Source organism: Pinus tabuliformis, chromosome 8, assembly GCF_031772625.1.
Source record: "Pinus tabuliformis cultivar Carrire ecotype Pingquan chromosome 8, CPIR1, whole genome shotgun sequence".
Lineage (NCBI taxonomy): Eukaryota > Viridiplantae > Streptophyta > Pinopsida > Pinales > Pinaceae > Pinus > Pinus tabuliformis.
The window spans coordinates 85500024-85526457 of NC_142294.1; the positions used below are offsets into that span (position 1 = coordinate 85500024).

The 26434-nt window shown below is 36.2% G+C and overlaps 1 protein-coding gene and 1 pseudogene across 3 annotated transcripts; both read right to left on the bottom strand.

Annotated features, from left to right (window-relative positions):
• Window positions 1-2011: 2011 nt before the first annotated feature.
• On the bottom strand, window positions 2012-17093 carry LOC149234256 (LEAF RUST 10 DISEASE-RESISTANCE LOCUS RECEPTOR-LIKE PROTEIN KINASE-like 1.2). Of its 3 annotated transcripts, XR_016268211.1 has the most exons (5): window positions 16176-17093; window positions 15898-15921; window positions 14592-15787; window positions 9909-10432; window positions 2012-2400 (listed from the first exon to the last, which is right to left on the bottom strand). XR_016268211.1 is itself a non-coding variant. In XM_089461135.1 (4 exons), exons 1-3 carry the CDS (start codon window positions 16897-16899, stop codon window positions 14607-14609), a joined length of 1929 nt encoding a protein of 642 aa, XP_089317261.1. In that variant the 5' UTR covers window positions 16900-17093; the 3' UTR covers window positions 2024-2400; window positions 14592-14606. The 3 variants fall into 3 exon arrangements, 2 of the variants coding, with proteins under 2 accessions (XP_089317261.1, XP_089317262.1); XM_089461135.1 differs by lacking the exon at window positions 9909-10432 and having other exon boundaries at window positions 2024-2400; XM_089461136.1 differs by lacking the exons at window positions 2012-2400; window positions 9909-10432 and adding an exon at window positions 14354-14486.
• Window positions 17094-23374: 6281 nt separating this feature from the next.
• Window positions 23375-26138, bottom strand: LOC149234257 (65-kDa microtubule-associated protein 3-like; annotated as a pseudogene).
• Window positions 26139-26434: the final 296 nt, after the last annotated feature.

The window sequence follows — 26434 nt, forward strand, 5'->3', positions numbered from 1 at the left end:
AACAATACCTTTTCCTTCAACTTTAATGCAAGAACGATCTCCAAGAGTAATTTCTAATGTTATGGAAGCATTAGGATAAGAAATCAGATTTTTGTTACCTGTCATATGATTGTTGCAGCCACTATCCAAAAACATCCTTGTAGTGAGTGTCTTTAGAAAGATGGCATGAAAGAAACATTGTTTCAGAGGATTCTCCTTCATTGTTGGAGAGATGGACATTGCATATGTGCTGATCCGACTGTTTCTTTTTGCATTCATGTTCATAATGCCCAAATCTTTTGCAGTAATAACATTGGACATTAGATTTTCTCCATGGTCTACTTTTCTGAGTTTGGTTTTTTGGAGGTCTCTACTGCTTTGATGCATGAAGATGTTTTGATCTGCCTTTGCTTCGACCTCTGCCTCACTTGTTGTCGCCTCTATATTGTCTGCCTCTACCTCTGCGAAAAGAAAGTTGTGCTTTGAAATCTTGTTCCATGGAATCTTCTGCCAAGTTGAGTCTTGTTTTGTGTGCCAGAAGTGATCCAGTCAATTGTTCTACTGAAAAAGTTGTAAAATCTTTGGATTCCAAAATGGCTGTTATAATCATGTCATATTTCCTGGGTAGACTTCGAAGGACTTTCTGAACAATTTTGTGATCTGAAATGGTTTCAACATGAGCTTGATTTGATTGACTATTCCCTTGACTCTAGTCATGAACTAATCCACATTTTCTGTCTCAGTCATCTGTAGGTTTTCGAACTATGATCTCAATGTTTGTAATTTGACCATCTTCACTATATCATTATCTTGATATGAAACTTTCAAGATTTCCCAAGCTTCATGTGTTGTGGATGCGCAGGTTATCTTGTTGAAAATAGAGTCATCGACTGAGTTTTGAATCCAATATTTGGCTATGTGTTCTTTCTTTCTGAGTTCAATCACTGCATTCCTATGATCATTAGACATGGCCGCCCATGCTTCTTAAGTCAACTCTACATATGCAGTCTGAAGTGTATCCCAACACTCTTAGGCTTGCAGAAACATCTTCATTCTCAGAAACCAAAACTCGTAATTGCTTGCAGAAACATCTTCATTCTCAGAAACCAAAACTCGTAATTTTTGCCAAGCAAAATTATGCTCTGTGACAAAGGGTTAGAGAAAGCCATTTCTTCAAATACATATGTGTGCGGCTTTTTACAATATTCTTTCCAAGATTTAAGAAAAAAAACTTCTTTTAAAAAAATACAATGTTGTTTTTTTTTAAGAAAAAAAAATTAATAAAATAACTTCTTTGTTTCAATCCCCTTTACACCTTTTTGTTTTAAATTCTCTTTTAAATGAGGATTAAAAACAATTTTTTTTAATAATAAAAAAACTTTTAAAATGGGGTTTCATTAACGTGAATATAAAAGGAGACTCATTAAAAATTGAGAATTCATTAAAATAAGGAACACTTCTAATCGTGAACCTTAAAAAATCATGCACCTTTGAAAAATTTTGTTGAAAGGACCTTTCAATTATAACATTGACCTAGTGGTTAGGTTATCTTTTACCGGAATAAAAAAAATAACGATGGTATCTTAATGAATCTTTGGCACGTCGTAATCACATTAACGTAGGTGCTGCTGTTAGAAAACGCATTGCTGTTACAAAACGCGTGTGGAGAAGTGTTTAAGTGTGGTGTACTAACACGACTTCTCATTTAACTGTTGAGCGTTAGTAACGCTTTGTACTAACGTGGATTTGGTGAATTGTGTGTGCATTAATAACCGTGATTTCAAGGTTTTAGGGTATATTATTTCGGCTACCGTCTGAGTATAATCTTTTTTGTTCATGTTGCTCTTAAGGAGTCTCATGTAGGCTAAGTTTTGATACCATGACAAAGAATGAAACCGAAAAATAGAGCAGAGATTGCTATTCTCATTATTCAAAATGGTTAAATAGATTACATTGTAAACATTAATAATAAATCACTGAATTAAAACTAGATACTTATGGAGTAGAAATCAAGTAAAATTGAACTGTCTATGACACCTAGCAGACAACATAATCAAATATATGACAACTGACTGTCAACTCACGACAATGAGAATAATATCTCAACCAGTGTTGCCACATAATGCTCCGTCATGACAAATGCATTAACTTTGACTCAATTTCAATGTAGCGTCGCACCTAGACGTGGAAAGACTTAAGTGAAACAATACCGAAATTTAACATTGGGACAACTTTCACAGTTAATACTTGATACCTCTTCGGAATCTGAAGCCAATTCTTGGGCCCTTTCGTGCTTGAATGAGATTGGTAGTTTCATTTTCAGCGGCATAGTTGAGGCAAGGCCCAAAAATGCATGTTGAATATTCCTCAAACCGATCAAGAACGAGTGCCTCAATGCAACAATGGTGTGCAACTGTGAATCTGTACACCAAAAAAAAAAATTGGGGAGAAGGTATGAATATTATTATTTGCACTCTTAGAAAATTTCAAAATGACAATAGGATCAATATTATAGCTCTAAATTTTATTGTTTGTAGAGTTGCAATGGGTTAACCCTCATCACTCGCTACTTTCTTCCATTATTCCCACTATGAAAAGCATTAGCTCAATATACGTTGAATTTTGTTTGTCTTTCAAGCCATCCTAAGCACAAAAAGGCACCATATTCCTCCATTTTTGGCAGTGAATACCTTCGGTTTTCCCAGATTTGAATGGTTGTTGTTAGAATAATGTAGAAATGGAAGTGTCTAGTAATTTGATAGGTTTGTTGAATTGTTTTCTTAGATATAGGCACGAGTTACGAGGTGTTGATCTAGAAATAATTGTTTTCCAATGTAACTAAGTTGTAGTAGAATCAGAGAATGTATCTTCCATGTTGTTATGTCCATCTAGCCTAGTGATCCCATAGTTATATAATGGACACATTGTGATGTATTTAAAGTGAGCCAGTGTAAGCAGGCTTAGGCCTGAATTAATAAAAAGAGTTTCAATGTGTTAAACTCTGTCCCAAGGGATCACAGATAGTGGTTTAGATTGGAATCATTGTCCCAAGGGATCGGAAATAGTGGTTGAGATCGGAATCATTGTCCCGAGGGCCGATCTTGGCGCCATTGATAGAAAAGGCATTATCTAGAGTGTTTTGTTGTCGATCAAGGAAGGAAAACCCCATATTAGGTTCCTCGAGCAGACAATGTTATAGAGTTGAAATGAATTCCCTGTGGAAAATACCTCTGTGTAGTAGAGTTTCGTATTAGCGAAAAGAAGGAGATAACTGTTGATGATTGTGCTCATGATGATGAGTTTTGGTTGGTGCCTTCTTCCCAGCCATTGTAAATCAAACTTGGTGTAGCGAATTTGAGAGTGCCCTTGCTAGCCTAGCATCACTGCCTGTGAATCAGAGTAAATTGTGGCATGAGGAGAACCTAAGTGGTGTGGATTTCACCATTTTCCATGAAATTTGTGATGCAGACGAGAACAATGATGCGTTGGGATCTACATCTATTACAGTAAGAGAGAGTCATTGGATTTGTCCACAACATAGAGGGCGTCATAAGTTTGTGATTGTCGTGAGATTGCGTGGAAACAGTTGTGGACTATGTTCTTGTTAATGCCATAGAACGTGAGAAAGGTTGATTACAAGAGATTGTTTGTGGCACTATGAAACCTGCCCTGCAATTTGAGTTGAGGGCACGATGACCGGTCGCATCAATGAAGTGGTATTGAGATCTTTAAGGGTCACTTCTAAAGTTGACTTTGTGGCTAAAGGGAGCCAATGAAGACTTGCTTTGTTCGGGTGGGATGAATGGACAAAGTCGTGCAGCCAAAGTGTAGGAGTGCAGACTGCCCATATTGTGAGAGTGGTGTGGGGCAGCGGAACAATCTGAGCCTTCATGGAATTGTGTGTTGCCTATGTTGGACAGCCATAGACTCAAGAGAAAGAAAGAGTGCAACGACCTCCATAATCGTAGCTTGCTGGCATAGGCATTTTGTTTTTCAAAGATCTTTAAATCTAACAGTAGAATTGTTGCTCCAAAACAATGGGTAGGAAAAGTAAAATTAAACAATTCCCAAGATGATTTAAACAATTTAGGAGAAAGTATCATGGCGCTGCGGTGGAAATGAAATGCAGTAAGAAAACTAATGAGATTGCAGAGGAAAAAGTTGTGGATGATCCATAGATGAATTTGCAAGTAAATTTGATGATTGATATTTTTTTTATGAAAATGAATTGCAAGTTATATTTGAAAAGAATTTGATTGATAAACTATTGTTTGTTGTTGATAATCAAGTGGATGGATATGAAGAGGAAATTGTAGTAGCAATTCAAGGGAAAAGAAAGCGTGAAGATGCCAAAACTGATTATGATGACCAGATAAAGCTTATTGAAGAATAGCTTCAAAATTCCTTTGAACAGATTGATGAAGGTCTAAAAGATGGAGCCGGTGTTACATGCTTAATGGTGAAGGCTCTTGAAAATGAGCAAAATGGTAAATCAATAAATAATTTAGACGATATAGAAATGGAAACAGTCGTGGATATATTTGAAGAATTTCATGGTATTTTGATATATTCTAGCCAAGAGGAAATAAGATATTATTATGAACTGACGCAACAATCAAGTAAACAAGAAACTCTTTATGATGAAGATATACTTGTTAATAAAAGAGTTGAAATGGATTGGCATCATCCTAGCTACAAGAAGAAGCAATATCCAAAGTTCATGATCTGGAGTAAGAAGGATATTGAACGGGTTGAAAGCATCACAATTTGGAGCAACAAGTCCAGGAAGAAATTTCAACAATATGTTGAAGCAAAAAAAGTCAAAATGAAATATTTGAGTCATATTTGTAAGCCTAGCCGAGACACACGAGCAGGCATTGTTATGTATTGTAGAAGATCCATTTCTCCATTAAGGGGGATGTTAGAATAATGTAAAAATGGAAGTGTCTAGTAATGTGATAGGTTTGTTGAGTTGTATTATTAGATCTATGCACGGGTTACGAGGTGTTCTAAAAGTAATTGTTTTCCAATGTAAGTGAGCTGCAACAGAGCCACGAAGTGTATCTTCCATGTTGTTATATCCATCAAATCTAATGATCCCATAGTTATATAATGAGACACACTGGCCTAAATTAACAAAAGAGTTCCATTGTGTTAAACTCTGTAATTTCTATGAGTTATTATAGGAATTATATTATTTACGTGTTCAAACCACACTTATTAACCATACTTATTACGAGAGAACTCTTTATATATATATATATATATATATATTATTCCACACAGATTGCTCACCTCTATGACGAATTCTTGTTAATACCATACTCTTCCCACATAACCTTTTTATGTCACAAGTGTGTAAAAGAATTACTTAACAGTGAGTCTGAAATAACCCTTCGAGACTACCCCTCAATCTTGTTATGTCAAGGGAATCAGTGTACATCCAAAAACCTCAAGAGTCTCATTTTGTCAATGATTGCCATGCTCACTAGACATTTGAAGTTGATAAATAAGTCGCATAGTAAGATATCTTCCATCTTTGTAGGCCCTAGCTTTAAATCTTTTACGTTCACTGCACATTTTTTCATTTTTCATTTATTAGTTAAAAATAATCAATTCCTACTTGTCTATGGTTGTAATTCTCCATTTGAGGAGTTTGTTCCTACATAATAGGAATTTAGTTTCTCCTAGTTTAGTGTGTGGTTGAGAGAATCTCTCAACCACACTACTGTACGTCTAAGATAGAATTCCTATCTTGAGACTATTGATTGTATAAATATGTGTGTAATTTCCTCATTCAATATAATAGAATATATTTTTGAGTGTCTGCAATTTTATCTTGGTATCAGAGCTTCAGAGCCCGTAAGGGCCTCTGGCCCTTCCTGGGCATAGAGAAATAAATTACTGAGTGTGTATAGCTTTATTAAATTTTTTGTTTGTCCATCGAGGTGATCTGTGGCAGTATAGTGGAATAGATACGAGCTGCGGAGGAGACTCTAGATTTGGATTCGGGCGAATCTCTGATTTCTGCGTTGGTGAAGCCTTTCGGTGGCGTAGTTTGGGAGGCCGAGCAGACGAGCAAGCTGCGGGCCGAGCGGTGGCACAAGGAGAACTGTGGTGTGACAGAGTTTGTGTGCCGCCTGCTGGATAGTGGTTGCCAGATACGCTGATTGGAACCGCAGAGCACCAAATCCTGGCCTCATGGCGTCAGGCACGGAAGCCTGAAACTCGAGGATAGCTTGGGGACGAGGGTGAATGACCAGAGTTCGAATCCTGTGCTCTCCACAGGTAGAGATAATGATAGCAGGCTACAGATGCAGCCAGAGCCAGAGAGAGTAGACAGTCCAAATCAGGGCCTGAAGAGAGCGTTATTTGAGAAGAATCCCATCGTGCATACCCTGTCTGTGAAAAGGCATTCAACGAATGGAAATCATCTCTCTGTCACGTCGCTGAAACCCTATCGGCACCTGTCTGCTCTGCTCGTGAGGGACATCTCCACAAATCTCCAGTGGGAGAAGGCGTACCAATATGAAATCCCGGTCTTGGCATGGATACTTGTTATCAATTAAGTGGATTTTTTTTAAATTGGTGCAGTGAAGCCAACGTTCATGAATTCTCCAAGTCCAAGATCCTTGCCATTACCCAGCTTTTCGATCAAGAAATCCGGCCAAGAGTTGGCTGAAATTGATAGATTTGCAACAAGGGATCTGAGGCGCCTACTCGCTCTGGATTAAGCATGCTGCCTCTATTCTAGCCTCTAATTTTCCTGAATGTCGAGGTAATGTTATAGGTCTTCAAGCGCTCTCCGGTTATAAGGTTCTTCCAATATTTTTGGAGTGAAGAATCTGGTCCTGTAAACTTCCAAGATTTCTTGTGCCAAGATGTGGAGCACATTCTTACACGGTAGATTATGAACAAAATCAATAGCGGAAACGGCATCTGCTCTATCATAGCAGTTCCATCCCAAGGGGGATATGTTGGCTGTAGCTGGAGGAGGTAGCAAACAACGATCAGAATCGAGTTCCGGGAGTCCAGATTGAGCTTGAATGCGAGGAATGACAAAGTCTTTAGAGCTGGAATGGTGTTCAGTGTTGCACTTGGGCTTCAGAATTTATCAGACTGCAGAGATAGAGAAATTTGATGCTTTGTTAATTTGAAAGTTATTTTTTTTTTATTTCTTGGAATTATGGATAAAATTATTGTGCCTTATTGAGCCTAGCTAACTCAATGTAGGTAAAGTTATTTTGTTAGAATTCGCGGCTCTAACGAATGACAGGTTAAGCATGGAGTTCCAAGAATTTATTTGATAAAGATGCCCAAGATGTGAACTATGAAAAGACGGGATAAAGGAGCAGCGACAACGTTTATGGTGGACAACAAAATAGATGTTTGTTTGAATTAGTGTGGTTTGTGGAATAGACTCCCTAGCATGTTATAAGCAAGTCCAGTTGTTGTAATGGTCATTGTATGTACCTAGAAACTCCAAAATGTGGAATGAAATGTAAGTTTTAAAGGCATCTGAAAGTTCGTGGTGATCTTAAAACCACTTTGTAATGGTTTATGGTCAGCCTGAAACCATATTTTGTCACTGTAATGTGATGGTTGGTGGTGAGCCAGAAACCATCTATAGAGTCTTTGTGGCTGAAGTGCTTGCCTTTGTGGCAGAATCGCCTCTGTGGCTTGAGGTGCCTTTGTGGCTGTGTGTACACGAGAGCTTTGTGCTCAATTGAGCAGGTGGACTGCAGAACACCTTGCTCGAATCCAGAGGATTGGCGCGCTTTTCGTGCTGATAGTCACGCCAGGATTGCAACTGGCGCGTCTGTTAGGCCATTAGTAGCGCCACCGCGCCAAAATATCAGACTAGTGCAGAATTTTACGGAAAGATCGCGCCAATTCACCTTCAAGGGGATCCGCGAGAATCCTCATCTTCGTTTGACGATTTGCGAGAGGAAGCAGATCAGAGAAGTTGTGGATCTGTCTGAGGGAGGCAGATTGTGTTTTGGAGGTTCAGTACATGCAATTCGCGTGACGGTGGTGGATTTGACTATCATGACAAGTAGTCATTAAGGAGGGGAGTTAAAAATAATTAATTCCTACTTGTCTATGGTTGTAATTCTCCATTTGAGGAGTTTGTTCCCACATAATAGGAATTTAGTTTCTCCTAGTTTAGTGTGTGGTTGAGAGAATCTTTCAACCACACTACTGTACGTCTAAGATAGAATTCCTATCTTGAGACTATTGATTGTATAAATATGTGTGTAATTTCCTCATTCAATATAATAGAATATATTTTTGAGTGTCTGCAATTTTATCTTTATTGAGAATATTAAGCTTTCTCTATGCCACCACATTATGTATATCTATATATATGATAAGTCTATGGCATTAAAATTATCTTCGTTGAGTACTGTTGAATCTTTATTTTCGTATTGTCACTCATCAAGCGTGGTCAAAAGAGCAAGAAGTGACCCCTCCATTGGCAACATTATGTTAAGTTCATCCGAAATAATCCATGCATAATAATGATACCTATGTTTATTGAACTCGAGGTTCTCTTTCCCCCTGCGAAATATAAAACCAGAATGTTTATCCCAAGGGCTCTTCCCATCAACAATTGATCCCATAGTCGTTTCCACTCAACCGCGCCATAGTCACTGCCAACAGGGCACCCCCTTTTGACACATCAAGACATTTTACTGAAGCTTACAATTTGTAGCGGTGATATAAGAAGATGCATCTTGTTCTGAAAACGTAATGTGGTCACGTTTTTTATTGCACATTTGTAAAATTTGATTATTATTTGGTCAATTCATGGAAGAAAAAAGCGACCTTCAGCGCATTATTAGCTTTTTTTACCATTACATACTTTGCTTTTACATGAGGAATGTGTTCATCATTAAAACTAAATATGGAATATGTATTGTTCTATCCATAGTTTAACTTCAATGTTATGTGTCAGCTAGTTCCCTCTCTTTTAATCATTGGGCACTCAGTGATGTGTTGTCATACAGCCATGCAAAATATAGACATGATGCCAGTTCTATTTTTCATTATTGATTACTAATCTATGATGCGAAACACGTATGACACAAAAATATATTGTGCCTATTAAAGATACATGCATCATGAGTTTTCATAGTAGGAGGCATCGCCTATTGATTACTAATGTATGATATGAAGCAGGTATGATACAAAATGTATTGTGCCTATTAAAAATACATGCATCATGAGTTTTCATAGGAGGAGGCTTCGCCTTGCCGACTATGATTAGGTCTCAACTTCGTCACCACAGGGTTTACTTGAGCTCGGTGATTTCGAACACACCTTTGTTTTGCTTTCCATTTTAATAAAGGATTGAATGCCCCCGATTAGTTTTTAGACTCGAAGATAACGAAATAACGAAATCTCTAGTATGATTTTCTATGTTTAGGTAAATGTTTTGGTATGTTTTTTCTTCAATATTCTTTTAAAATTTGGGTAAGGATCACTTATATAAATTTAAGTGGTAAAGATACTATGGAAATCATAATTTTGAAATGTAAAATAAAATGTTAAATATTAATTCAAAAAATCTAAATTTCAAAACCAGAATTATATAGTATTAAAAGAACAAAAACAATGACACTGTCACCCCCACTACTCTGGTGTCATTGTCACCCAACTACTCTTGTTTTTATTATTGAAAACAAAAACTAATTCACCAATTCCATGATTTACGGATCCACATAAATAATTTATGTGATAAACGCGGACATAGTCGTTCAAGCGGGCAATGCCAAATCGCCGTGTTTTGGGATTATCGATGGCTCCATGGGAAAACTAATCCATATTAACATTAAAGAAAAGATTTCACACTATTATTAAAAAGTGATAAGACATTACAAAATTAAAAAATAGTAAGTAGAGTATTAAATGTCAGAATGTATTACCGTAAAGCCTAAAGCCTAAAGTTGCACATTTGACTCTAAAGTTTCTGTGCTGATATTTGGAGTGGAGCTTATACTGGCCCACCTGTCCTGCACAGAGATGGGAGATAACGGCACTGTGCTTTGCTGTTTGATGTTGGAAAACGAACACAACTGTTCTCCACCTGGCCCAGTTGACGTGCCACCGGAACGTCTGATTTTCTCAAGCTGACCAACAACTTCCTCCGTATCCGGTCTGTCAACCCTCTCTGACGCCAGGCATCTGAAGGTCAATTCTGCTGCTGCTCTTACCATTACCTTCGTCTCATAATTCACTTCAATCTCCAGTTGCGGATCCACTAGTTGCTATGAATTCCCAGTGGAAAATACCTCTGTAGTAGAGTTTCATATCAGTGAGAAGAAGGAGATAACTGTTGATGATTGTGCTCATGATGATGAGTTTTGGTTGGTGCCTTCTTCCCAGCCATTGTACATCAAACTTGGTGTAGTGAATTTGAGAGTGCCCCTTGCTAGCCTGGCATCACTACCTGTGAATCAGAGTAAATTGTGGCATGAGGAGAAGCTAAGTGATGTGGATTTCAACATTTTCCATAAGATTTGCGATGCAGACGGGAACGATGAGGCGTTGGGATCTACATCTATTACAGTAAGAGAGAGTCATTGGATTTGTCCATGACATAGAGGGCGTCATAAGTTTGTGATTGTCATGAGATTGCGTGGAAGCAGTTGTGGACTATGTTCTTGTTAATGCCATAGAACGTGAGAAACCTGTCCTGCCATTTGAGCTGAGGGCACGATGACCGGTCGCATCAATGGAGTGGTATTGAGATTTGTAAGGGTCACTTCTAAAGTTGACTTTGTGGCTAAAGGGAGCGAATGAAGAGTTGCTTTGCTGGGTGGGCTGAGTGGACAAAGTCGTGCATGAGTGCAGATTGCCCATATTGTGAGAATGGTGTGGGGCAGCGGAACAATCTGAGCCTTCATGGCGTTGTGTGTTGCCTATGTTGGACAGCCATAGACTCAAGAGAAGGAAAGAGTGCAACGACCTCCATAATCGTAGCTTGCTGGCATTGACATTTTGTTTTCCAAAGCTCTTCAAATCTAACAGTAGAATTGTTGCTCCAAAACAGGAGCAAGGGTAGGAAAAGTAAAATTAAACAATTCCGAAGATGATTTAAACAGTTTAGGAGAAAGTATCATGGTGCTAGGGTGGAAATGAAATGCAGTAAGAAAACTAATGAGATTGCAGAGGAAAAAGTTGTGGATGATCCATAAATGAATTTGCAATTAAATTTGATGATGGATATTTGTTTTATGAAAATGAATTGCAAGTTATATTTGAAAAAAAATTGATTGATAAACTATTGTTTGTTGTTGATAATCAAGTGGAAGGATATGAAGAGGAAATTGTAGCAGCAATTCAAGGGAAAAGAAAGCTTGAAGATGCCAAAACTGATTATGATGACCAGATAAAGCTTATTGAAGAATGACTTCAAAATTCCTTTGAACAGATTGATGAAGGTCTAAAAGATGCAGCCCGCGTTACATGCTTAATGGTGAAGGCTCTTGAAAATGATCAAAATGGTAAATCAATAAATAATTTAGATGATATAGAAATGGAAACAGTCGTAGATATATTTGAAGAATTTCATGGTATTTTGATATATTCTAGCCAAGAGGAAATAAGATATTATTATGAACTGATGACACAACAATCAAGTAAACAGGAAACTATTTATGATGAAGATATACTTGTTAAGAAAAGAGTTGAAATGGATTGGCATCATCCTAGTTACAAGAAAAAGCAATATCCAAAGTTCATGATCTCGAGTAAGAAGAATATTGAACGGGCTGAAAGCATTAGAGTTTGGAGCAACAAGTCCAAGAAGAAATTTCATCAATATGTTGAAGCAAAAAAAGTCAAAATGAAATGTTTGAGTCATATTTGTAAGCCTAGCTGAGACAGACCAGCAGGCATTGTTATGTATTGTAGCAAATCCATTTCTCCATTAAGGGGGATGTTAGAATAATGTAGAAATGGAAGTGTCTAGTAATGTGATAGGTTTGTTGAGTTGCATTTCTTAGATCTATGCACGAGTTACTAGCTGTTCTAAAAGTAATTGTTTTCCAATGTAAATGAGTTGCAGCAGAGCCACTAAGTGTATCTTCCATGTTGTTATGTCCATCAAGTCTAATGATCCCATAGTTATATAATGGGACACACTGGCCTAAATTAACAAAAGAGTTCCATTGTGTTAAACTCTGTAATTTCTATGAGTTATTATAGGAATTATATTATTGACGTGTTCAAACCACACTTATCACGAGAGAATATTATATATATATATATAAATAATTCCACACAGACTGCTCACCTCTATGACGAATTCTTGTTAATCTCATAGTTATATAATGGGACACACTCTGATGTATTTGTAGTGAGCAAGTATGAACACGCTTAAACCCTGAATTAACAAAAGAGTTCCATTATGTTTAACTCTATAACTTCTATTAGTTATTATAGAAATTATATTATTGACGTATTCAAGCCACACTTATCAAGAAAGAACCTCTATATATATATATATATTATTCCACAGAGACTACTCACCTCTGTGACGAATTCTGGTTAATATCATACTCTTCCCCCATAGCCTTTTTATGTCACAAGTGTGTAAAAGAATTACTTAACAGTCAGTCTGAAATAACCCTTCGAGACTACCCCTCAATCTCGTTATGTCAAGGGAATCAGTTTACATCCAAAAACCTCAAGAGTCTCATTTTGTCAATGATTGCCATGCTCACTAGACATTTGAAGTCGATAAATAAGTCGCATAGTAAGATATCCTCCATTTTTATAGGCCCTAGCTTTATATCTTTTACGTTCACTGCACTTTTTTTCTTTGTTCATTTATTGGGAATATTAAGCTTGCTTTATGCCACCACCTTATGTTTCAGTATATATATATGTATATGGTAAGACTATTTCTTATTGCATTAAAATTATCTTCGTTGAGTACTGTCGAATCATTATTTTCATATTGTTACTCATCAAGCCTGGTCAAAAGAGCAAGAAGTGACCCCTCCATTGGCAACATTCTGTTAAGTTCATCCAAAATAATCCAAGTCTGTTTCTTATGGCATTAAAATTATCTTCGTTGAGTACTGTCGAATCGTTATTTTCATATTGTTACTCATCAAGCCTGGTCAAAAGAGCAAGAAGTGACCCCTCCATTGGCAACAGTCTGTTAAGTTCATTCGAAATAATCCATGCATAATAATGATACCTATGTTTATTGAACTCGAGGTTCTCTTTCCCCCTGTTTATATATAAAACCAGAATTTTATTCCAAGCGCTCTTCCCATCAACAATTGATCCCATAGTCATTTCCACTCAACCGCCATAGTCACTGCCAACAGAGCACCCCCTTTTGACACATCAAGACATTTTACTGAAGCTTACAATGTGTCGTGGTGATATAAGAAGATGCATCTTGTTCTGAAAACGTAATGTGGTCACGTTTTTTATTGCACATTTGTAAAATTTGATTATTAATTGGTCAATTCATGGAAGAAAAAGCGACCTTCAGCGCATTATTAGCTTTTTTTTACCATTACATACTTTGCTTTTACATGAGGAATGTGTTCATCACTAAAACTAAATATGGAATATGTATTGTTCTATCCATAGTTTTACTTCAATGTTATGTGTGAGCTAGTTCCCTCTCCTTTTAATCATTTGGCACTCAGTGATGTGTTGTCATACAGCCATGCAAAATATAGACATGATGCCAGTTCTATTTTGCATTATTGATTACTAATTTATGATGCGAAGAACGTACGACACAAAAATATATTGTGCCTGTTAAAGATACATGCATCATGTGTTTTCATAGTAGGAGGCTTCGCCTATTGATTACTAATGTATGATTTGAAGCAGGTATGATACAAAATGTATTGTGCCTATTAAAGATACATGCATCATGAGTTTTCATAGGAGGAGGCTTCGCCTTGCCGACTATGATTAGGTCTCAACTTCGTCACCACACGGTTTACTTGAGCTCGGTGATTTCGAACACACCTTTGTTTTGCTTTCCATTTTAATAAAGGATTGAATGCCCCCGATTAGTTTTTAGACTTGAAGATAACGAAATAACGAAATCTCTAGTATGATTTTCTATGTTTAGTTAAATGTTTTGGTATGTTTTTTCTTCAATATTCTTTTAAAATTTGGGTAAGGATCACTTATATAAATTTAAGTGGTAAAGATCCTATGGAAATCATAATTTTGAAATGTAAAATAAAATGTTAAATATTAATTCAAAAAATCTAAATTTCAAAACCAGAATTATATAGTATTAAAAAAACAAAAACAATGACACTGTCACCCCCACTACTCTGGTGTCATTGTCACCCAACTACTCTTGTTTTTATTATTGAAAACAAAAACTAATTCACCAATTCCATGATTTACGGATCCACATAAATAATTTATGTGATAAACGCGGACATAGTCGTTCAAGCGGGCAATGCCAAATCGCCGTGTTTTGGGATTATCGATGGCTCCATGGGAAAACTAATCTATATTAACATTAAAGATAAGATTTCACACTATTATTAAAAAGTGATAAGACATTACAAAATTAAAAAACAATAAGTAGAGTATTAAATGTCAGAATGTATTACCGTAAAGCCTAAAGCCTAAAGTTGCAGATTTGACTCTAAAGTTTCTGTGCTGATATTTGGAGTGGAGCTTATACTGGCCCACCTGTCCTGCACAGAGATGGGAGATAACGGCACTGTGCTTTGCTGTTTGATGTTGGAAAACGAGCACAACTGTTCTCCACCTGGACCAGTTGACGCGCCACTGGAACATCTGATTTTGTCAAGCTGAGCAACAACTTCCTCCATATCCGGTCTGTCATCCCTCTCTGACGCCAGGCATCTGAACGCCAATTCTGCTGCTGCTCTTACCATTACCTTCATCTCATGATTCACTTCAATCTCCAGTTGCGGATCCACTAGTTCATGCAAAGCCCCTTCCTGAATCTTGGTTATCGCCAAGTTAGCAAGGTTTATTTCCCTTCTGTTCCGATTTATGTCCATCGCTATTTTGGCAGAGATTATCTCCACCAAAACGACCCCGAAGCTGTAGACATCGGATTTCTCAGTCAGCTGATAGCATTGATAGTACTCTGGGTCAACATACCCTGGCGTGCCTTGTGGGATAGTAGTGACATGTGACGCATCCAGAGGAACAAGCCTGCAAAGGCCAAAATCAGCCAATTTGATATCCAAATTCTCGTCTAAGAGAATATTAGAGGATTTCACATCTCTGTGGATCATAGGAGGATCAAGGGCGTGAAGGAAAGCCAAGGCCTGGGCAGTTTGAATAGCAATGCTCAAGCGACTATTCCATGGTAGTGATCCCTTGGGAGCTTTACGATCGCCATGAAGATGATCGGCCAGGGTTCCATTTGGGACAAATTCGTATACGAGCAGCAGCTCTGGACTGTCTGCAGGGGTGCAGCCATAAAGACGAACGATGTGTGGATGACTCAATGTCGAAAATATCTTCACCTCGTTGATGAACTGCTCGAGTCTCCTAGAGTTATCCTGATAAAGTCTCTTTATGGCAACCATACGTCCGTCCCAAAGTTTCCCCAGATAGACCGACCCGAACCCTCCAACACCAAGTTTGTTCTCCTCGTGAAAGCAATTTGTAGAATCACGAAGTGCCTCGTAAGAAAATATGGGCAACTTGCCCATCTCACGCCCAGGCAAATGTATAGGAAGAGCCCCGCTAGGAGGACGTTTTCTGTTATTGAGGTGATAAGCTAAGGACAGTACTGCTACCAGCGCAGCTCCTCCAACAGAGCAACCTGCGGTGGAAGGAAGAGATTGATATCAATCAGATCGTCCAACCCAGACTAGAATATGCAATCAATTCACGGTAGGGTTAAAACGGAGAGAGTGAGAAGGAAAAATTTACCTATTATAATGGGTGTTCGGGGACCTGTAGCGCAGCGATAACACAATTATCGTAAGTAACGGGAAGGATTGACATATACAGATAATAATATCTTCTTGTTCTAGATGTTTTGATTTCAATTCAACCATTGATATTAAATATTAGAACCTTCAAATGAAAGAGATCAAGATGGGTTATATACTTGCACCTATAATAGCCCTGAATAAATTCAACTCATAACATCATTAACTGAACTAGCAGTTCCAAGTAGTTCTGCGAAATTTAAAAATAGAGCATACCGTGGCCCTGGCATTTGTCCGTACGGGGTCCATCCTTGCAATAACACACGAACGGTGCAGTTGAATCCGAAGTGTTCTGACGGTAACCACATATCCCCCGACTTGCTTCACATGATCTACAGCTTTCATCTCTCTTTGTATCATTGTAAACCAGTTGCATCAATCCCACATCAACTGTTACTTGTCTCCTAGAACATCCCAGGATCAAACTCCCATTGTCATACAAACCGTAAGAGACACTAGAATTGCATTTCCCTTTAAGCATTCTTGAGTGGTCCAATTGATCCTGTTTATTGCACTTGTACACGTTCAGAGTCCAGTTTTCTCTGCCAATTTTCAAAGCGGTGTCTGTATGGTTTGGAGGCGGTATCTGCATGTCAATGGGATCATCTAAGAATTTGCACTTTTCACCTCTGACAATAGAGAACATCTTATAATGGTGGGAAAAATCTAGTATTGTGTAATTCTGTCCCTGAATTGCGATTACTAGACTGAAGTTCTGCACACAGTCGATCTGTAAGCTAGGGAGGCCGCAACCACGATTCCCTACACCGAAAGGATACGATATATTCATACTCCCACATTTATTAGTATTTTGGCAATACTGGTATTGTTCGTCCAAGCATAAGGAGCAGGGGAATAGAGAAGCACAGCAGGCAGTAAAGATAATGAAGAATAGGTGTGGAGGCAGGAAAGGAGGAAGACTTTGAACATATAAAACCATCGGGAGAAGATGAGATGATATACATAGAAGCAGGGTTGAGATGACAAAAATGACTCGCTATGAGCAACGGAACGAAAGACGATAAAGCGTAGGTCTTGTTAAATAACTAAAGAAAGTGGATTAAATCGAAAGAAATCAACTTAGTCATTTAAATTAGCTTTCAACATAAACGTCCAACAATTTAATTTGGATCCCTCCCTCCCTTCGCCTTCCCTCTCCCGGATCCCAAATAAATGAATTTCGTTGAATCTTCACTATTCCATGCATTAATCATTTCAATAGATAAGCTTGAAAGAAAAAACCTACGAAAGATGCCGACAAAAGCAGTATTGGGATTTTATATTATAAAGTCTTTGATGTCAACAGCCATTTTCAATAAAATTATTTCAACCTATGGAAGATGCCGACAAAAGCAGTATTGGGATTTTATATTATAAAGTCTTTGAGGTCAACAGCCATTTTCAATAAAATAATGGCAAAGTCTTTGAGGTCAACAGCCATTTTCAATAGAATTATGGCGCAGTCTCTGTGGTGCACAACAGCCATTTTGAAAGCATGGACAGCTTCGTGAGCACTGGGCCGAGAGACTGTATTTCCAGCGATCATTTCTTCCACCGAAATCGGCAGAACACTTTTGGTTTAGTCAATAGTAAACTGTACATGTCTGTGTCCACATAGACTTTAAAAGCGGGAAGACCTAGAACTTTGTTCACAAGTAAAATAAAAAACCATAGGACTAAAACAAGATCTAGTAGTTAGTATGTGAACATTAGTTTAAATATAATTTAATTAAATTAGAAAACAATAAACAAAAAATAGAATAATTAATAAAATATTATAGTGTTAAATACTATTATTAAAGATTTAAAAATATGCTTAATTAATATTATTTATTTTCTGTATTCAAGTTTTTGTGATCCATAATGAATTAAGCAAAGTTTTTCGGTAGAAATCATATGACAAAATTTTTTGGCCAACACCTTTTGAACCAACAAGTATGGTTCATCATGAGGACCAGATGAAGAGGAAGACCATGGCAACGGCTTAAATAGAGAGCAATGTAAAGACATAATTTCAAGAAACGGCTATATTTGAACAATAATGTTTAAATTATAATATTAATTTATTAATATATTAAAAACAAATATTATTAAGTAACGGCTATATTAAATGCCTAGTTTTTGAAAAAAAAGATATTTAAATAATGATATTATTTCATTAATTTATTAAAAATATTAATAGGTAATCGCTATATTAAACGACTAGTTTTTGAAAAATAATATTTAAATTAATTTATTAAAACCAAATATTACTAGCTCTTCAAAAATAATATTTAAATAATGATATTAGTTTATTAATTTATTAAAATATTAATATGTAACAACGATATTAAATGGTTAGTTTTTAAAAAATAATATTTAAATTAATTTATTAAAACCAAATATTACTAGTTTTTGAAAAATAATATTTAAACTGTGATATTAGTTTATTAATTTATTAAAAACAAATATTAATAAGTAACTGCAATATTAAACAACTAGTTTTTGAGAAATAATATTTAAAATAAATAAATAAATAAATAAATAAATAAATAATCATAGTCAAACTTTAAAGGAGGGGAGTCAAAAATTATAAAAACGAGGGAAGACCCTAATCAAGACAAGATCATGTAGATTATCTTGCGGATACATCGCATTAGGTTTTTTTTTTATCGACGTTTCGAACCAGCAACGGTGGTTCATCTTCAGGATGTGAAAGATTATTGAAAGACTGATCTCATTTTTCCATATATATAGAGATGTATGAGATGTTTAGCCAACAGATATATATTTGATTATTGTGCTGGCTTTTCAGAGAATAATAGGAATAATTGATGAATCTCTGCATCTCTTTAAGAATGTAAGGTCAGTCTTCTTTTTCGTTAAGAGCAATTTGTGTTGTTCAAATCTGTGAACTTCTTTCATTATCTACCTTCCGTATTGGTTAAGTATTTTGTCTTTGAGGTTTCTGCGAGTTTCATGATTACATTGCATTAGGTTTCTTTTTTATCGACGTTTTGAACTAGCAATGGTGGTTCATCTTCAGGATGTGAAAGATTATTGAAAGACTGGTCTCATTTTTCCATATATATAGAGATGTATGAGATGTTTAGCCGACAAATATATATTTTATTATTGTGCTGGCTTTTCAGAGAATGATAGGAATAATTGATGAATCTCTGCATCTCTTTAAGAATGTAAGGTCAATCTTCTTTTTCGTTAAGAGCAATCTGTGTCGTTCAAATTTGCGAACTTCTTTCATTATCTCCTTTCCATATTGGGTGAGTATTTTGTCTTTGAGGTTTCTGTGAGTTTCATGATTACATTGCATTAGGTTTCTTTTTTATTGACGTTTCGAACCAGTAACGGTGGTTCATCTTCAGGATGTGAAAGATTATTGAAAGACTGGTCTCATTTTTCCATATATATAGAGATGTATGAGATGTTTAGCCGACAGATATATATTTGATTATTGTGCTGGCTTTTCAGAGAATGATAGGAATAATTGATGAATCTCTGCATCTCTTTAAGAATGTAAGGAGAGTCTTCTTTTTCGTTAAGAACATTTCGAACCAACAATGGTGGTTCATCTTCAGGATGTGAAAGATTATTGAAAGGATGGTCTCATTTTTCCATATATATAGAGATGCATGAGATGTTTAGCCGACAGATATATATATTTGATTATTGTGCTGGATTTTCATAGAATGATAGGAATAATTGATGAATCTCTGCATCTCTTTAAGAATGTAAGGTCAGTCTTCTTTTTCGTTAAGAACGTTTCGAACCAGCAATGGTGGTTCATCTTCAGGATGTGAAAGATTATTGAAAGACTCGTCTCATTTTTCCATATATATAGAGATGTATGAGATGTTTCGCCCACAGATATATATTTGATTATTGTGCTGGCTTTTCAGAGAATGATAGGAATAATTGATGAATCTCTGCATCTCTTTAAGAATGTAAGGTCAGTCTTCTTTTTCGTTAAGAACATTCCGAACCAGCAATGGTCGTTCATCTTCAGGATGTGAAAGATTATTGAAAGACTGGTCTCATTTTTCCATATATATAGAGATGTATGAGATGTTTAGGTGACAGATATATATTTGATTATTGTGCTGACTTTTCAGAGAATGATAGGAATAATTGATGAATCTCTACATCTCTTTAATAATGTAAGGTCAATCTTCTTTTTCATTAAGAACGTTTCGAACCAGCAACGGTGGTTCATCTTCAGGATGTGAAAGATTATTGAAAGACTGGTCTCATTTTTCCATATATATACAGATGTATGAAATGTTTAGCCGACAGATATATATTTGATTATTGTGCCGGCTTTTCAGAGAATGATAAGAATAATTGATGAATCTCTGCATCTCTTTAAGAATGTAAGAGACAAGATCATTTGATAAATAAAATAACCAATGGAAATACAATAAATAAAAACAGATATATATATATATATATCCAAAGAGAAAATAATAAATAAATAAAATGGGGTCAACAATAAAATATGGGGCTTAGGCCCATTAAACAAATAACAAAAATACTAAAAGGAGTTAAGAACGAATAAGATGATAAAATACATTAAAAAACACGAAGGATCAAGAAAATAAACTCTAATGAAGAATAAATCAACAACAAATACTATAAAAAGGATGTCAATACCTACATAGATAAACAAACAAACAAAATAAATCCCAAAAAGAAGCCTAAAAAACTAGGAGGACAAGATAGGGATCCAACTTCTACTTATATTCCAACCATCATCTCTATTCAAATTATTGGGTCTTTTTTCAATTTCTAGGGCCTCCCTCAATTTACGATGATGGAAATGACTAACTTTACCAATGACTTGGAACTCCTCAATGCAGATGTGATGCTTAGATTTATCTACATGCTCCGCCAAAGCAGAGGAGCGGGTCCTACCATGCTTGATGTCAACCGCATGCTCATGAATCCTTTGATTAATCGAGCGACCAGTCTCAGCAATTTAGGGAGTCCCACAAGGGCATGGGATAACGTAAACACCCTTCATATTCTTGGGGTCCACTAGGTCTTTTACAGATCTAATATTAATATATATACATTTTAATATATATATATATATATATATATATATATTTTATTTTTTATTAATATATATAATTTTTTATAATTAAATTTATTAAAATATGTTTTTAATATAATAATAAGTCATTTTAAATTGAAAATATAAAAGAAAAGCTACAAGTCATACAAATGGAAATGGAAATAATAGAAAAGAAGAAATAAATAATAAAAATAAGAAAGTTTAATTAAAAAAAATAAAATAAATGAAAAAATAGTAACTAACATAAATGAAGTTACTAAACAACCACTGATAATAAGACAATTAATCACTTTATAAACCAGCAATTGTCCCAAAAGGTACAAAGAGAGGCCAATAGATTTATGAAGTTGGAATTGTTGAATTTCTATAAAAGATTAAAAAGTACAAGTATTTTTCTAAAAAATATTAAAAATAGAAAATAATGAATATTGGAAACCACATAACATCTACAGTCTAAATTATATATATATATATATATATATATATATATATATATATATATATATATTAAAATCTCAATTGTATTGTCAATTTGGGTATTGGTTAACTTTTACACAAACATATGCTTCCACAATTGTAACTCTTCTCCAACATTGATTCATATTCTTCGTGAAACCTGCCACACTAGTGCAGTGCAATAAGAAATATTTTAAAGAAAGGTTGAGAAATATTTCTTTATATATAAATATATATTTTTAATATGTTTTGAATTTATTTAAAAATGAGCAGTTTGTATCAAATCTATGTGTGCTTGTCCCAAGTAAGATACAATTTTGATATTTCATTTACTTAATTATTCATAAATCTTTTTAATATTTCTACTCATTATTTGTTCACAATGGACAGTGCAGACCATTGTCACTATGAAGCTCTGACAAACTGTATAATTCATACAGCTAGGAAGTACTTCTTAAGCAAATGCTGTGAACTTTGCATGGTCTTTCCATAAAAGTACTTCTTAAGCAAATGCTGCGAACTTTGCATGGTCTTTCCATAAAATTGACTGCACCAAAAATGAGATCCATAGATTTAGAGAAGCCTACACCACTGATTGAGAAAATCAAATCATGAAACTCTTCAAGAAATTCCATTTCTAATTTTTCATTTTTCAATTCCAGTAGTGACATGTAGCATATTTCCTTCAGGTTGGCATCTCCTCACATATCACCTTAAGAGAGGATTGAGAGAGTCTAAAGTTCAACAATTGTTTTTGTGGAATTAATCTACCTACCACATTTTAGATCACTTAATGGCTCTATATATGCGCATTGCAGGATTCACTTCACTTTCATACAAAATTATTTACATCAATATTTTCATCCTTATCGATGTTATCTCAAGACTAAGTACAAAATTATTGACATCGATATTTTCATCCTTATCGATGTTATCTCAGGACTAAGTACTATGGTCAGTATAGTAAAATTCAGTGCATGTTTCAAAAAACATCCTCGCCTCTGATGGAGAGGCATAAACAATGAAATATAAATTTAATTTTTATTAAATGCAGTTCCAATTTTGAGGAAAGGGCTCTGGTATGAAATGCTACCAACATTTACCAGACCTACATATCTACTTAAAGCGAAAGCGTCGGCCCTCTCACTGGCAAGCAGCAATGACTATTCATCATTTAAATTTTCTCTAAAATAATGAATATCAATTGCAATGAGACGTTGTACCAGACCCACTAATTAATTTTTGCTTAAAGGCCACCATGATCAAAGCTTTTGGTTCTTGTAGGAAGGAAGACCCACAGAGGCAATCATTGTGAGCATAAGCAGAAGCCGGGAAAACAGTTAAGGGTTTCGCTTGTGGAATCTGGCCACAAAGACGATTGTTTCTTAGATTCATATGCTTCAAATGCTTCAGACCCAACATATGCCCTGGAATTTTCCTTTGAAACCGTTCCATGATAGATCCAACCATCTCAGCTCCTTTAGCTCACCCATGGGCCTCGGTATCTTGTCCACCATCCGATTTCTTGAGAAATCCAGGCGCTCATTTTTCTTTAACATGGAGATCGAAGTTGGAACGCTGCCCTTCAAACGATTAACTGATAAGTCCAGCCACTTGATGATGCGCTCGCCATTGATCTCCGAGATCCTGCCTGTGATCTCGTTGTTGGCCAAATTGATGAACTCCAGGCATCCCCCTAGGGATGGGCAAGAATATGAGATATTGTCACTGAAGAGTTTCTCTATAGACCCATACAATTTATTTGAATGAAGATCAAGAACTGAGATGGAATCAGGCAAGGAAACCTTAGAGAGATACATTCATCTTCTCTCTGCATCTAGCAGCGGGGGCAAAGTAACATCGAGGTCTTCCTCTCAGAGTGATAAATTCAACATTCAGTGTTTTCTCTGCATCTAGCAGCGAGGGCAAAGTAACATCGAGGTCTTCCTCTCAGAGTGATAAATTCAGGGAGCTTGCTAATAGCTGCCCGTGCCCTCTCAGCACGCTTCAAGGTAAGGTGTGCACCCCTGCTTGCATTGTACTGGTTTTCATCCTGTCAAAGTTATCAATATCCACACGCTTGTGTCACAATGAGGAAAATTCTGACAACAAAATTCCACTATCTCTAGTTCTTGTCTTCCTTACCTTGTTATAATCTTTAAGCCAGCTCTCTTCTTCACAGGTAGCTAACCATTTTTCAATTATTTCTAAGATTTCTTTCCTGCTAAATGCCTCTTCTTTAGTCTTTGCAATTTTCTCTTCAATGCTCTCAAGAAGCTCAGAAGGGTCAACTAACCTTGTGAACAAATAAAAGGAAAGCAAATAAGTATCACCAAACAGATAGGAATTACTCCAATAATTTTATCAAAGATATGTTCTCCCTGCAATAAATTATTATTGTTTAAGTATATACCATGAAAAGATATTACCAGAATTGAGCAGTAAAAGAAACAATACCCAAGAGAACTTACCAGAATCCATGGAGGCAATTGACTTGTCCAGCGTAGTATTACTTTCATCAATGAGATGTATTCTCTTGCAAATTTCTTCTAACTCTGTTCGCTTCTTAAGAACAAGCTCCTTCTTCTTACTTCCTTTTAGCTCCTCAAGTCTTGAAACCTCTGCTTCAACCTGTATCATCATAATTTGACTAAGAATCTAAACAAACAAGTTGGCTTGCACCACATCAATATGCATAAATATTGCATGCATGCATGCAGAGGATCATCCAAATTTCTCAAGCCTACATGGTTAATAAATTCCATAGACAGGGCATTGGGAGAACATATTTCATGCTCTGAAGCTGCAATGTTGCAGGTGACATTCTGGAACATCCGTTGCTCTTCCATAGGGGTGTCCATTAGATTCCAAAGCTCCAACATAGTCGTGGCCAAATCTTGAAGCTGGAGATATGGAAAAATAAAAAGAATTAGCCCAATGCACCACATTATGTTGCAATACAGATCAGGGTAATAGCAACCAACAAAACAAGGGGTAAACAAATTGCATGGGCAATCTCATGAAAATAACCTTTTTGCATTCGTTTTTTTTTTCTTCTCGCAATGTTTGAATTGTCGCAGCCAACCTATCAACAGTGTCATTACTAATGCTCTTGGATTGTTCAGACTCATCCAAGCTTGGATGCACATCTGTTACTGTACGTACAAAATCCAAGCCAAGGACAGAGCATAATCCATTGATTGTGTTGACAAATTCGATGACTTTGTAGAGACGCTCACTCTACATCAAAAACAAATGGCAAAAGAACAGATCAGATACACAAAAATACATAAAAAACAAAGGCGAAAGGATATATCACAAATTGAAAAGACATATCCAGAGATTACAAATAAACAAGGGGTTTAGACACTTGAATTAATTGAGAAAATTAAAAGTATTTAAAAATTAAAGGCTATGATAGATTTGTTAGCAAAACTCAAACCCCATTAAAATCATAAATGTGTAAAATTGGGTCCTCATGAATTTCGGCTCTATGCATGAGATGAAACCCATCCCACAGTGATACAACACGCTGCACTGGCTCCATCAAGCTTAATCTTTTCAAAGCAATTTATACAACAATACACATCTTATCACCGTTTTCTTACTAATTTTTTGTAAGCTTGAACTTGCTTTCTTGATATAAATTTTTGGTTTTTCGGAACATAGCTAATATGGTTAAACCCATAAAATACCCTAATAGACTCGGTAAATCCTAACCCTCTTTAGGGTTATCCCACATTGCAGCTATTAGAAAAAGCATAAGACAAAATAAAATAGTGAAGCAGTAGTAATTCTTACCTTTTCTCTTTGAAGCGATTGAAGTTGCTTATGTTATTCTTCAAAATTCCTAAGAGATAGATCATTTTCGTCCACTGAAATGGCAGATGAACTAAGCTCTACACATCCCAAAATTTCATTTGAAATCTTCTAAATCTGCATTTTAACATCCCAAATTTGCTGAATCCATTCCTCTCTTCTCCGACGCATTTCTTCCAACAGAGGAGTTATCGCTTCCAGCTACTCCTTCAGGCTCCCTGCTCTTCTGTCTCCCTAAATTGGAGCAGGTAAAACCAATATCAGAGTCTTGTAAGATTTAAAATTCAAAATGACACCATGATATAAACTGCAAAGGCATATTTTCGGTCTTGTTATTTTAACCTGTGTAGGCATGGTAGGGAAACTCCAAGGGTAGAATAAATGGACGCGAGCTCTGCTTTGGAATCGGCAATAGCTTGGTGAAGCTGAGCTCGTGATTGATTTGATTGATCTACTTTCCATCTGTAAACTTCCAAGCATTCTTGTTCAAGCTGGAGCAACATTTTATCTCTTTCCTCGTCTGGCTCGCCCATTTCATCCCATATTAACTAAAATTGAGCAGATTTTTAGCCACCAAACCACTATACAATCCATAGCATATTTTTCATGGTTAGTTGAAATAAATATAAGAAACATTAAACATTACCTAGAGCTCGTAAAGAAGAGATCCACAAGTTGTCTTCAGTTGCAGTAACTGATCGTTTTGCAAGCTCGAAATTTTGAGCGTATGCCCTACACCAGAGACATTTTGATTATGGTAAACGGAACCGTGGAACAAACCATAAATTATGAAATTAACAGAGGATTCCTCTTCCAGCAGAAACCAAAAGCATTATGGCAGCAGGTCGTGGAAGAGCTCGGAAACATTATTGCAGCAGGTTGTGGAAGAGCCCGGAAACATTATTGCAGCAGGTCGTGGAAGAGAACAGGAAGAGAAGAAAGCGGAAAGAGGAGGAACAGAAATGGAAAGCAGTTTTGGTTAAACCAGATGCCAGTTGGAGTTGGACGTCATCATGGAAGAGCCCGGAAACATTGCAGCAGGTCGTGGAAGAGAACAGGAAGAGCAGAAAGCGGAAAGAGGAGGAACAGAAATGGAAAGCAGTTTTGGTTAAACCAGATGCCAGTTGGA